General features: G+C 43.1%; 1 protein-coding gene across 1 annotated transcript in view; it reads right to left on the reverse strand.

Moving 5' to 3' along the window:
• LOC106565749 (inositol 1,4,5-trisphosphate receptor type 1) overlaps positions 1 to 13,692 on the reverse strand; it is a 165,990-nt gene that overhangs the window by 108,461 nt on the left and 43,837 nt on the right. Inside the window, 9 exon segments of the mRNA XM_045691827.1 lie at positions 72 to 323; positions 492 to 686; positions 917 to 1,036; positions 1,453 to 1,529; positions 1,531 to 1,626; positions 1,769 to 1,927; positions 2,054 to 2,195; positions 3,633 to 3,793; positions 3,884 to 3,983. Of these exon segments, the coding sequence (XP_045547783.1) occupies positions 72 to 323; positions 492 to 686; positions 917 to 1,036; positions 1,453 to 1,529; positions 1,531 to 1,626; positions 1,769 to 1,927; positions 2,054 to 2,195; positions 3,633 to 3,793; positions 3,884 to 3,983 (1,302 nt within the window).

Raw genomic sequence — 13,692 nt, forward strand, 5'->3', positions numbered from 1 at the left:
TGTAGATGAGCTCAGGTAATGTAGAATATCTCTGAAAGGACTCTAATAACACGTTCATAAACCCCACTCACTCGCCGATGGCGATCTTGGAGGGAATCTCGGACCAGAGGCGGGCGTACTTGACGGGGGTGACCTGTTCCTGGGGGTCGCGGTCCACGTGCATGTGCAGCATCATGCGGCAGAAGGAGGCGCGCAGGTCGTAGGGCAGGTCCTCGTCAGACATGCAGCGCAGGATCAGGTCCACGTCCAGCTGACCAGAGATCTTATTGATGGCCAGGTACTGACGGTCCAGACACATCCGCGCAAACAGGTTCAGCTGGTACCTGCAGGAGGGAGAGGAACATACTTTAACATCTGGTCAGGGCCCTAGTCTGAAAGCAGGCCTACACATAGACAATCAAATTACTGGCGCATATGCGTCTACATACTGTCATAGCACTAACTATCCAACCAAAACCCATTGTGAACCCTGTAAGGCCCTGATCCCTGACCTGTAATAGCTGACCACCTCCTGGTCCTCCTTCTGGCCCTCCTTGGCATCCTGGGCCAGCTCTCTGACACTCTTGCTCCTGATCTCCTTGAGGTTGTCCCTCCAGAAGAGCCACACCTCTTCTTCGTCCTCCTCCGTTTCCACGGGAGCCTCCCCGATTGTTACAGCCTCAATCTCAAAGCGAGACAGCACTAGCCTGGTCGGCGGCAAATAAAACAGACAGTCAACAAAGAAACTGCAGAAAATAATGAATACTGAAACAACACATCTGTGTTTTGTTTCCATAAATCGACAGCATTACTAATAACAGCAATTGAGCCAGTCTAATTATAAAGCATCAGATCAATGTTCAAACACATGCACACACCCACGCTCATGTTTTCAGTGCTAGGGTAAAACAAAATCATCATATCAAGGGGGGTTTACTTAGTCTCGATGAGGATGTCTGCGTTGGAAGGGTCCAGCACGGCGTTACAGATTAGCTCCTGAGTCACTGGGATGGACTTGTTCATGGACACACACAGGTCAGACAGGTAGTCCAGAAACCTGAGGATAAGAGACAAAGAGAAAGGGAATGATTGTCAATGTACAGTCCCAACTGCCAGTAGCTACACTACAGGCTCCCAGAGTAGGCTTATTCAGGCTCAGTCCCAGTCCCCCTACCAGCTCCATCAGACTCCAGTAAAAGCCCTCTTTATCCAGGCCCTTGGACCAGCATGCTTCTCATATCACCAGTAGCATAATGCATGACTGGAGCTTGACAGAAGTAATGACAGCAATTACCTCCAGTGCCGTGATCCCACACAATCCCTTCCTCTGATATCCTCATGCATACATTTTAATAAATCTAAATTCCCTGGCTGGTGCTGTACAAAAAAACTTCACCCAAACTGCCCACAAACAACCTTCTGAATCAGGCTCATGGCATGCCCCCATCCTATTGCCCCTCCTCTTGGTCTTACCTGGGCTCCCGGTTCTTCCTGACCAAGGTGACGAAGGTGTCAATCTCAGCAGCCGTGATGTGTTTCTCAAGGAGCTTTGCGGTTGTTGTGGAGCAGGGCTGTTATCGTGTCCTCAGCCAGAACATCGTAGCCTATCTGTTTCTGCATGAAGCGGAACTGCTTGGCTATGTACTCCTGTAGAGGCGGAGTCAGTGAGGGTCAGCACCATTCTAACGTACAACTAACAGGTCAAGTAAACTTAGCCTTTTAACAAAATAAATTCTGCATCTGTACGTCTGATACAACATCAATCAATCAATAATTTATGCACACCGACCTGGTTCTTCCTGTAGTCTTGTTGGGAGTGCCGTAATACCCTGTAGCAGAGCCTGCAGATATGCCGGAAGGGGGCGTGGCGCTGGTCACCAAGCTCTTCCAATCGCAGCATGGGACCATCCCCGCTGTCCGTGAACGGGGCTTGGAGAAGTTTGAAAATCTAAAGAGGGATATGGATTTCATATGTCATTTTTAATTGGGATGCTCAAACTGACAATGCAGAGAGGTCAACTTAACCAAACCCAATGTAGATGATACTACCGCTGTACTGTACGATGAGGTGTACCTGTTTGAGGATGTTTTGCTCCCTCATGAGTTTCTGTCTCTCTCGATTGGGCTTGTTGACCATGATCTCCAGCACATCCTGGCCAGTGTTGGGGATGTCACACACGAAGAAGACCAGGTCCTCTAGAAGCTTAGTGACAAACCTAGAGACCAAAGTGACAGGGCCAGGGAGGTGACTGGTTCTACAAGGTACCAGACAACACCAACTCCTACAGCCAGCCTCTCCAGAGAGAGGAGCTAGGAACAACAGCTAAAGGAGAAAAACTATGGCATACCTGGTGTAGGCGTTAAATGATGACTCATCTCAACATGAAAAATAATAGTTCTACCAAATATCAAAAGTCCAACAGCAACCTTCTAAAAATACCTTCAACCTACCAGATATACTACCGTTCAAAAGTTTGGGGTCACTTAGAAATGGCCTTGTTTTTGAAAGAAAAGCAAATTTTTGTCCATTAAAATAACATCAAATTGATCAGAAATACAGTGTAGACATTATTAATGTTGTAAATGACTATTGTAGCTGGAAACGGCTGATTTTTAATGGAATATATACACAGGCGTACAGAGGCCCATTATCAGCAACCATCACTCCTGTGTTCCAATGGCACGTTGTGTTAGCTAATCCAAGTTTATCATTTTAAAAGGCTAATTGATCATTAGAAAACCCTTTTGCAATTATGTTAGCACAGCTGAAAACTGAAAACTAATGCTGGCATTCTAGGCAGAGTTCCTCTATAAGTGTCTGTGTTCTTTTGCCCATCTTAATCTTCTCTTTTTATTGGCCAGTCTGAGATATGGCTTTTTCTTTGCAACTCTGCCTAGAAGGCCAGCATCCCGGAGTCGCCTCTTCACTGTTGAAGTTGAGACTGGTGTTTTGCTGGTACTATTTAATGGAGCTGCCAGTTGAGGACTTGTGAGTCGTCTGTTTCTCAAACGAGACACTCTAATGTACTTGTCCTCTTGCTCAGTTGTGCACCAGGGCCTCCCACTTCTCTTTCTATTCTGGTTAGAGACAGTTTGTGCTGCTCTGTGAAGGGAGTAGTACACAGCGTTGTACGAGATCTTCAGTTTCTTGGCAATTTCTCGCATGGAATAGCCTTCATTTCTCAGAACAGGAATAGGCAGACGAGTTACTGAAGAAAGTCTTTGTTTCTGGCCATTTTCAGCCTGTAATCAAACCCACAAATGCTGATGCTCCAGATACTAAACTAGTCTAAAGAAGGCCAGGACAACAGTTTTCAGCTGTGCTAACATAATAGCAAAAGTGTTTTCTAATGATCGATTAGCCTTTTAAAATGACAAACTTGGATTAGGGTTGTAAATAATGGGCCTCTGTACTCCTATGTAGATATTCCATTTTAAAAAATCAACCGTTTCCAGCTACAATAATAATTTACAACAATAACAAGGTCCCCACTGTATTTCTGATCAATTTGATGTTATTTTAATGGACAAAAAAATTTGCTTTTCTTTCAAAAACAAGGACATTTCTAAGTGACCACAAACTTTTGAACGGTAGTGTATGTATGATAAAGTAATACAGTAGGTCAAAGGACTGCTGCAGGGACACACTTTACCTCCTCTCGTTCTGGGTTATAGTGCCCCTCTCCAGCTTGCCAGCGATGGATGCTAACACTTTACTGGCATCGTTGGCCAAGTCTAAGTCTCTGACTTCTGCTGGGGGGACAGGCACTATGGCAAAGGCCTCTTTGTCTTCTTTAACCGCTGATGTACCAATCTAAACAGGGACATGTAAAACATACTTTCAATAAATAGACTTTAAAGTCCGACCAACGGTCACACACTATTATCCTTCCCAGCCACTCACCCGTAACATGACAGGCTTCTCCTCCTCCTTGTCAATTGGGTTGTTGGTGCTGTGGACCCATGTGTTGGTGCAGAGGTGCCTGAGCCTCACGAAAGAGTTCCTGAGGGAACAAGACAGAGCAACTCAGAGGACAGCAACAATACAAAAAAACACTATAGTAGGTCTTGTATATCCAAAATAATGTCTGTGGATTGTAATTCCTTAGGTGTCAACCTTACAGTAGCTTTGAAAAGTGAGCGTTGCTTAAACATTCATAAAAGTGTGTGGTAATACTGGGGAATACCAGCTGGGTTTACCCTGTTATCACACCTGCCAGCACCAGAATTACTGCCATCGTTGCTATGCTCTGTTAACTTGGATGGGCAAATGTTGTTCTCCTGTTATGTAAACCAAGCCCTGTGAGGACGGGACAGGATGCTCAATAACTCATGTCACCCCAGGAAGATGAGCTGGCGTCATGGCATCAGCTAATGGGGATCCTAATACAATAAAATAAAATGTGATTGATTACTCATGCTCTGCTCCTGATTCAAGCTCAACTATCTATAACAGTGCATTGTCTGCATGGTCACTCTGCATGGTCACTCTGCATGGTCATAGATGGCCGAGTCAGTAGTATCCCCCCCCTAGTAGTAACAACAACACTGTCATTGATCTAACGTGATGAGTTATTCCCTTCCCCGCAGGATGCTTGCTCTTTGAGCGTGTGTTTGTGTGTGTATCAATGTGTTGTTTAAACCACCTAAAACCTACTTTGGCATAGATGATGGTAATAACAGCTACAGCGGGCTCTCACCATTGGTGGGTGTGATGACATTCTGTAACGTCCTCAAACAAGTGTACAGTCGTGGCCAAAAGTTTTGAAAATGACACAAATATTAATTTTCACAAAGTCTGCTGCCTCAGTTTGTATGATGGAAATGTGCATATACTCCAGAATGTTATGAAGAGTGATCAGATGAAATGCAATTAATTGCAAAGTCCCTCTTTGCCATGCAAATGAACTGAATCCCCCAAAAACATTTCCACTGCATTTCAGCCCTGCCACAAAAGGACCAGCTGACATCATGTCAGTGATTCTCTTGTTAACACAGGTGTGAATGTTGACGAGGACAAGGCTGGAAATCACTCTGTCATGCTGATTGAGTTCGAATAACAGATTGGAAGCTTCAAAAGGAGGGAGGTGCTTGGAAGCATTGTTCTTCCTCTGTCAACCATGCTTACCTGCAAGGAAACACGTGCTGTCATTATTGCTTTGCACAAAAAAGTCTTCACAGGCAAGGATATTGCTGCCAAGTAAGATTGCACCTAAATCAACCATTTATCGGATCATCAAGAACTTCAAGGAGAGTGGTTCAATTGTGAAGAAGGCTTCAGGGCGCCCAAGAAAGTCCAGCAAGCAGCAGGACCATCTCCTAAAATTGATTCAGCTCTGGGATCGGGGCACCCCCAGTACAGAGCTTGCTCAGGAATGGCAGCAGGCAGGTGTGAGTGCATCTGCACGCACAGTGAGGCGAAGACTTTTGGAGGATGGCCTGGTGTCAAGAAGGGCAGCAAAGAAGCTAATTCTCTCCAGGAAAAACATCAGGGACAGACTGATATTCTGCAAAAGGTACAGGGATTGGACTGCTGAGACTGGGATAAAGTCATTTTCTCTGATGAATCCCCTTTCCGATTGTTTGGGGCATCCGGAAAAAAGCTTGTCCGGAGAAGACTAGGTGAGCGCTACCATCAGTCCTGTGTCATGCCAACAGTAAAGCATCCTGAGACCATTCATGTGTGGGGTTGCTTCTAGGCCAAGGGAGTGGGCTCACTCACAATTTTGCCTAAGAACACAGCCATGAATAAAGAATGGTACCAACACATCCTCCGAGAGCAACTTCTCCCAACCATCCAGGAACAGTTTGGTGATGAACAATGCCTTTTCCAGCATGGTGGAGCACCTTGCCATAAGTCAAAAGTGATAACTAAGTGGCTCGGGGAACAAAACATCAATATTTTGGGTCCATGGCCAGGAAACTCCCCAGACCTTAATCCCATTGAGAACTTGTGGTCAATCCTCAAGAGGCGGGTGGACAAACAAAAACCCACAAATTCTGACAAACTCCAAGCATTGATTATGCAAGAATGGGCTGCCATCAGTCAGGATGTGGCCCAGAAGTTAATTGACAGCATGCCAGGGTGGATTGCAGAGGTCTTGAAAAAGAAGGGTCAACACTGCAAATATTGACTCTTTGAATCAACTTCATGTAATTGTCAATAAAAGCCTTTGACACTGCTGCTCGATCATCCTATTTTTCCAACTTAATTGAGGAAAATAAGAACAATCTGAAATTTCTTTTTGATACTGTTGCAAAGCTAACTAAAAAGCAGCCTTCGCAAATGGAGGATGGCTTTCACTTCAGCAGTAATAAATTTATGAACTTCTTTGAGGAAAAGATCACGATCATTAGAAAGCAAATTACAGACTCCTCTTTAAATCTGGGCATTCCTCCAAAGCTCCATTGTCCTGAGTCTACACAACTCTGCCAGGACCTAGGATCAAGGGAGATACTAAAGTGTTTTAGTACTATATCTCTTGACACAATGATGAAAATAATCATGGCCTCCAAACCCTCAAGCTGCATACTGGAAACTATTCCAACTAAACTACTGAAAGAGCTGCTTCCTGTGCTTGGCCCTCCTATGTTGAACATAATAAACGGCTCTCTATCCACCGGATGTGTACCAAGCTCACTAAAAGTGGCAGTAATAAAGCCTCTCTTGAAAATGCCGAATCTTGATCCAGAAATTATAAAAAAAACTATTGGCCTATATCGAATCTTCCATTCCTCTCAAAAATTTTAGAAAAAGCTGTTGCACAGCAACTCACTGCCTTCCTGAAGACAAACAATGTATACGAAACGCTTCAGTCTGGTTTTAGACCCCATCACAGCACTGAGACTGCACTTGTGAAGGTGGTAAATGACCTTTTAATGACGTCAGACCGAGGCTCTGCATCTGTCCTCGTGCTCCTAGATCTTAGTGCCGCTTTTGATACCATCGATCACCACATTCTTTTGGAGTGATTGGAAACCCAAATTGGTCTACATGGACAAGTTCTGGCCTGGTTTAGATCTTATCTGTCGGAAAGATATCAGTTTGTCTCTGTGAATGGTTTGTCCTCTGACAAATCAATTGTAAATTTCGGTGTTCCTCAAGGTTCCCTTTTAGGACCACTATTGTTTTCACTATATATTTTACCTCTTGGGGATGTCATTCGAAAACATAATGTTAAATTTCACTGCTATGCGGACGACACACAGCTGTACATTTCAATGAAACATGGTGAAGCCCCAAAATTGCCCTCGCTAGAAGCCTGTGTTTCAGACATAAAGAAGTGGATGGCTGCAAACTTTCTACTTTTAAACTCGGACAAAACAGAGATGCTTGTTCTAGGTCCCAAGAAACAAAGAGATCTTCTGTTGAATCTGACAATTAATCTGGATGGTTGTACAGTCGTCTCAAATAAAACTGTGAAGGACCTCGGCGTTACTCTGGACCCTGATCTCTCTTTTGAAGAACATATCAAGACTGTTTCAAGGACAGCTTTTTTCCATCTACGTAACATTGCAAAAATCAGAAACTTTCTGTCCAAAAATGACGCAGAAAAATTAATCCATGCTTTTGTTACTTCTAGGCTGGACTACTGCAATGCTCTACTTTCCGGCTACCCGGATAAAGCACTAAACAAACTTCAGTTAGTGCTAAATACGGCTGCTAGAATCCTGACTAGAACCAAAAAATTTGATCATATTACTCCAGTGCTAGTCTCCCTACACTGGCTTCCTGTTAAGGCAAGGGCTGATTTCAAGGTTTTACTGCTAACCTACAAAGCATTACATGGGCTTGCTCCTACCTATATTTCTGATTTGGTCCTGCCGTACATACCTACACGTACGCTACGGTCACAAGACGCAGGCCTCCTAATTGTCCCTAGAATTTCTAAGCAAACGGCTGGAGGTAGGGCTTTCTCCTATAGAGCTCAATTTTTATGGAATGGTCTGCCTACCAATGTGAGAGACGCAGACTCAGTCTCAACCTTTAAGTCTTTACTGAAGACTTATCTCTTCAGTAGGTCCTATGATTAAGTATAGTCTGGCCCAGGAGTGTGAAGGTGAACGGAAAGGCTGGAGCAACGAACCGCCCTTGCTGTCTCTGCCTTGCCGGTTCCCCTCTTTCCACTGGGATTCTCTGCCTCTAACCCTTTTACAGGGGCTGAGTCACTGGCTTACTGGTGTTCTTCCATGCCGTCCATGGGAGGGGTGCGTCACTTGAGTGGGTTGAGTCACTGACGTGGTCTTCCTGTCTGGTTTGGCGCCCCCCCTTGGGTTGTGCCATGGCGGAGATCGTTGTGGGCTATACTCGGCCTTGTCTTAGGACGGTAAGTTGGTGGTTGGAGACATCCCTCTAGTGGTGTGGGGGCTGTGCTTTGGCAAAGTGGGTGGGGTTATATCCTGCCTGTTTGGCCCTGTCCGGGGGTATCATTGGATGGGGCCACAGTGTCTTCTGATCCCTCCTGTCTCAGCCTCCAGTATTTATTCTGCAGTAGTTTATGTGTTGGGGGGCTAGGGCCAGTCTGTTACATCTGGAGTATTTCTCTTGTCTTATCCGGTGTCCTGTGTGAATTTAAATATGCTCTCTCTAATTCTCTCTTTCTCTCTTTCTGTCTTTCTCTCGGAGGACCTGAGCCCTAGGACCATGCCTCAGGACTACCTGGTATGATGACTCCTTGCTGTCCCCAGTCCACCTGGCCGTGCTGCTGCTCCAGTTTCAACTGTTCTGCCTGCGGCTATGGAACCCTGACCTGTTCACCGACTTGTTGCACCCTCGACAACTACTATGATTATTATTATTTGACCATGCTGGTCATTTATGAACATTTTAACATCTTGACCATGTTCTGTTATAATATCCACCCTGCACAGCCAGAAGAGGACTGGCCACCCCTCATAGCCTGGTTCCTCTCTAGGTTTCTTCCTAGGTTTTTGGCCTTTCTAAGGAGTTTTTCCTAGGGAGTTTTTCCTAGCCACCGTGCTTCTTTCACATGCTTTGCTTGCTGTTTGGGGTTTTAGGCTGGGTTTCTGTACAGCACTTTGAGATATCAGCTGATGTACGAAGGGCTATATAAATCAATTTGATTTGATTTGATTTGATGAAATGCTTGTAATTATACTTCAGTATTCCATAGTAACATCTGACAAAAATATCTAAAGACACTGAAGCAGCAAACTTTGTGGAAATTAATATTTGTGTCATTCTCAAAACTTTTGGCCACGTCTCTATGAGCATCCATTTCCAAAATTCAAACACTTTTTGTGTGCCAACACTAAAGGTACCAAGCGTTGCTTTCTTGCACAACTATGCCGTCTAGACAAAAAATGGCAGGAAAATAGGGCTGTTGTAAATATAGGTGATTGTGTTGGAACTTGCAGTCCAACTCCTTTGACTGTCGTTGTTATGATGCCAAGAATCATAATCACCTATATTCACAACAGACATGGATTATTTCACAATTTGATGAAACAAATCTAAATGGAGAAGAAACTAATATATTTTCTTTTTTTCCTGAGGCCGCTACAGCATAGTAGGTGCCAATGGCATAGGAGAAGATGATCTGAGGGCCAGCATCAATCCACACCTAGGAACACCACATGATGGAACACGCATGAACACACACACCCAAAAACAGATTCTCACACAACAGTAGAAACACAACATGACAAATAATAACTCCTGGGTTTTAACGGGAAAAAACTTCTGCTGAGCAGTCACTCCTTCATGGCTTTGTGCTACTTCACAGCTCTGTTCTCTTCCCTAAAGCACATGTAGATTTGGACTGAGGCTAGGTCTGTGGGAGGTTTTACTGATACCAACAGGCTCCATCAGACTGCTGAACACTTAAACTGGACTGACCACTTGGACTGACTCTCCACACCTTTGCACACATGCACTAACTCACATAAACACCCACACACAAATAGACATTAATGCTACACACAGACACACACATCACAACTGCTGCTACCAGACTCTTATTATTACAAAATACTGCACAAATTAAACATTTTCCCCCCAATCTCTCCTTCCCCCCAAAAATGTGGAAATATTGTACCGTCCTGTATTATGCTCATGCTAAAATGTTTACTCTATTCTACTGAGCCATTTAACTTTATGTTTGTATTCTTATCTTTTCTTATTTCCTATTGTTGTTTCTTATTGTTGTTGTGGCAAGTAAGCATTTCGTTGGACAGTATATACAATGTGTATCCTGTACATATGACTAATACAACGGTAAAAGACCAATATCGTTTGATTAAAGAGCCTTCAGAAATTATTCACACCCCTTGACTTTTTCCACAATTCGTAGTGTTACACCCTGAATTTAATATTCAGAATTTAATATTGATTACATTTAGATTATATTGTCACTGGCCCACTGCACCATAATGTCAAAGTGGACTTATGTTTTAAGAAATAAAATAAAATAAACATTCTAAGCTGAAATGTCTTGAGTCAATAAGTATTCAACCCTTTTGCAAAACAAGTCACATAATAAGTTGCATGGACTCACTCTATGTGCAATAATAGTGCTTAAAATGTTTTTTTCGTATGACTACCTCAGCTATACCCACACATATAAATATCTGTAAGGTCCCTCAGTCGAGCAGTGAATATCAAAACGCAGATTCAACCACAAGGATCTACAAAGATAAAAGTGTCCTTCCTAACTCAGTTGCCGGAGAGGAAGGAAACCGCTCAGGGATTTCCCCATGAGGTCAATGGTGACTTTAAAACAGAGTTTAATGGCTGTGATAGGAGAAAACTGAGAGGCGATCAACAACATTGTAGTTACTCCACAATACTAACATACAGTTGAAGTCGGAAGTTTACATACACTGTAGCCAAATACATTTTAACTCAGTTTTTCACAATTCCTGACATTTAATCCTACTAAAAATACCCTGTTTTAGGTCAATTAGGATCACCACTTTATTTTAAGAATGTGAAATGTGAGAATAATAGTGGAGAAAAGTACTTATTTCAGCTTTTATTTCTTTCACCACATTCCCAGTGGGTCAGAAGTTTACAAACACTCAATTAGTATTTGGTAGCATTGCCTTTTAAATTGTTTAACTTGGGTCATATGTATTGGGTAGCCTTCCACAAGCTTCCCACAATAAGTTGGGTGAATTTTGGCACATTCCTAACGACAGAGCTGGTGTAACTGAGTCAGGTTTGTAGGGCTCCTTGCTTGCCATTTTCATTTTCTAATTTTCTAAAGGCTTGAGGTCAGGGCGTTGTGATGGCCACTCCAATACCTTGATTTTGTTGTCCTTAAGCGATTTTGCCATAACTTTGGAAGTATGCATTGTCCATTTGGAAGACCCATTTGCGACCAAGCTTTAACTTCCTGACTGATGTCTTGAGATGTTGCTTAAATATATCCACATCATTTTCCATCCTCATGATGCCATCTATTTTGTAAAGTGCACCAGTCCCTCCTGCAGCAAAGCAACCCCACAACATGATGCTGCCACCCCCGTGCTTCATGGTTGGGTTGGTGTTCTTTGGCTTGCAAGCCTCCCCCTTTTTCCTCCAAACATAACGATAGTCATTCTGGCCACACAAATCTATTTTTGTTTTTCAGACCAGAGGACATTTCTCCAAAAAGTACGATCTTTGTCCCCATGTGCAGTTGCAAACCGTAGTCTGGCTTTTTTATGACGGTTTTGGAGCAGTGGCTTCTTCCTTGCTGAGTGGCCTTTGAGGTTATGCCGATAAAGAACTCGTTTTACTGTGGATATAGATACTTTTGTACCTGTTTCCTCCAGAATCTTCACAGGGTCCTTTGCTGTTGTTCTGAGATTGATTTGCACTTTTCTCACTAAAGTACGTTTATCTCTAGGAGACAGAACGCGTCTCCTACCTGAGCGGTATGATGGCTGCATGATCCCATGGTGTTTATACTTGCCTACTATTATTTGTACAGATGAACGTAGTACCTTCAGGCATTTGGAAATTGCTCCCAAGGATGAACTAGACGTGTGGAGGTCTTGGCTGATTTCTTTATATTTTTCCATGATGTCAAGCAAAGAGGCACTGAGTTTGAAGGTAGGCCTTGAAATACATCCACAGGTACACCTCCAATTCACTCAAATTATGTCAATTTGCCTATCAGAAGCTTCTAAAGCAATGACATCATTTTCTGGAATTTTCCAAGCTGTTTAAAGGCACAGTCAACTTAGTGTATGTAAACTTCTGACCCACTGGAATTGTGATACAGTGAATTATAAGTGAAATAATCTGTTGGTAAACAATTGTTGGGAAAATTACTTGTCTCATGCACAAAGTAGATGTCCTAACCGACTTGCCAAAACTATAGTTTGTTAACAAGAAATTTGTGGAGTGGTTAAAAAACGAGTTTTAATGACCCCAACCTAAGTGTTTGTAAACTTCCGACTTCACCTGTAAATGACATAGTGAAAAGAAGGATGCCTTTATAGAATAAACACATTCTAAAACATGCATCCTGTTTGCAACAACACACTATAGAAATACTGCAAAACATTTGGCAAGCAATGCATTTTTGTCCTGAATACAAAGTGTTATGTTTGGGGTAAATCCAATACATTACTGAGTACCACTCTACATATTTTCAAGCATAGTGGTGGCTGCATCATGTTATGGGTATGCTTGTAATTGTTAAGGACTGGAGAGTTTTTCAGGATAAAAAAAGAAATGGAATGGAGCTAAGCACAGGCCAAATCCTAGAGGAAAACATGGTTCAGTCTGCTTTCCACCAGTCACTGGGAGAGGAATTCACCTTTCTGCAGGACAATAACCTAAAACACAAGGCCAAATCTACACTGGAGTTGCTTACCAAGAAGACAGTGAATGTTCCTGAGTGGCCAAATTATATTTTTGACTTAAATCTACTTGAAAATCTATGGCAAGGCCTGACGATGGTTGTCTAGCAATGATCAACAACCAACTTGACAGAGCTTAAAGAATTTTGACAAGAATAATGGGCAAATGTTGCACAATCCAGGTGTTGGAAAGCTCTGAGAGACTTACCCAGAAAAACTCACAGCTGTAATCGCTGCCAAAGTTGCTTCTACAAAGAGGTGTGAATACTTATGTAAATGTGTTATTTCATTTAAAATAAATGTGCAAAGATCTCTAAACACATGTTTTCACTTTGTCATTATGGGGTATTGTGTGTAGATGGGTGGGAAAAATAAATAATTTAATCCATTTTGAATTCGGGCTGTAACACAACAAAATGTGGAATAAGTCAAGGGGTATGAGTACTTTCTGAAGGCCATGTATATTGGTGAAACAATATACCAGTTGGGTTCTGTGTGTGTGTCCACCTTCTCTGGCTGTATTCTTGGCTTGGTTGCATAATGGCCTGTTAGGCTAACAGGCTTACTTCTACCACACTCACTCTAATGACTCTCACCTAAAGCCCAGCTTGGCTGCCTGTGTCCTGGCGAATATGGGTTATTTCAGGTAGGGAGGGGGACCAGAGGGCGAGGGTGCTGCCAATGGTAGCCAGCAGGCAGGCACCTCACAACATGACACAATGCCGACTGACACTACGAGGGGAGGGGGCACACGCCTTGTCTGATGTGGCGCTGGTGACAGAAACAACCACACTGTTGTTATTTTAGCCAACACATGATTCAGTCAGGAGGTGAAAAGGAAGGAACACACCAGAGGTGAATATAGAAGTATATGCAGTACTATGGACAGGACCTGACTAT

The sequence above is a fragment of the Salmo salar genome, chromosome ssa12, assembly GCF_905237065.1.
Source record: "Salmo salar chromosome ssa12, Ssal_v3.1, whole genome shotgun sequence".
Lineage (NCBI taxonomy): Eukaryota > Metazoa > Chordata > Actinopteri > Salmoniformes > Salmonidae > Salmo > Salmo salar.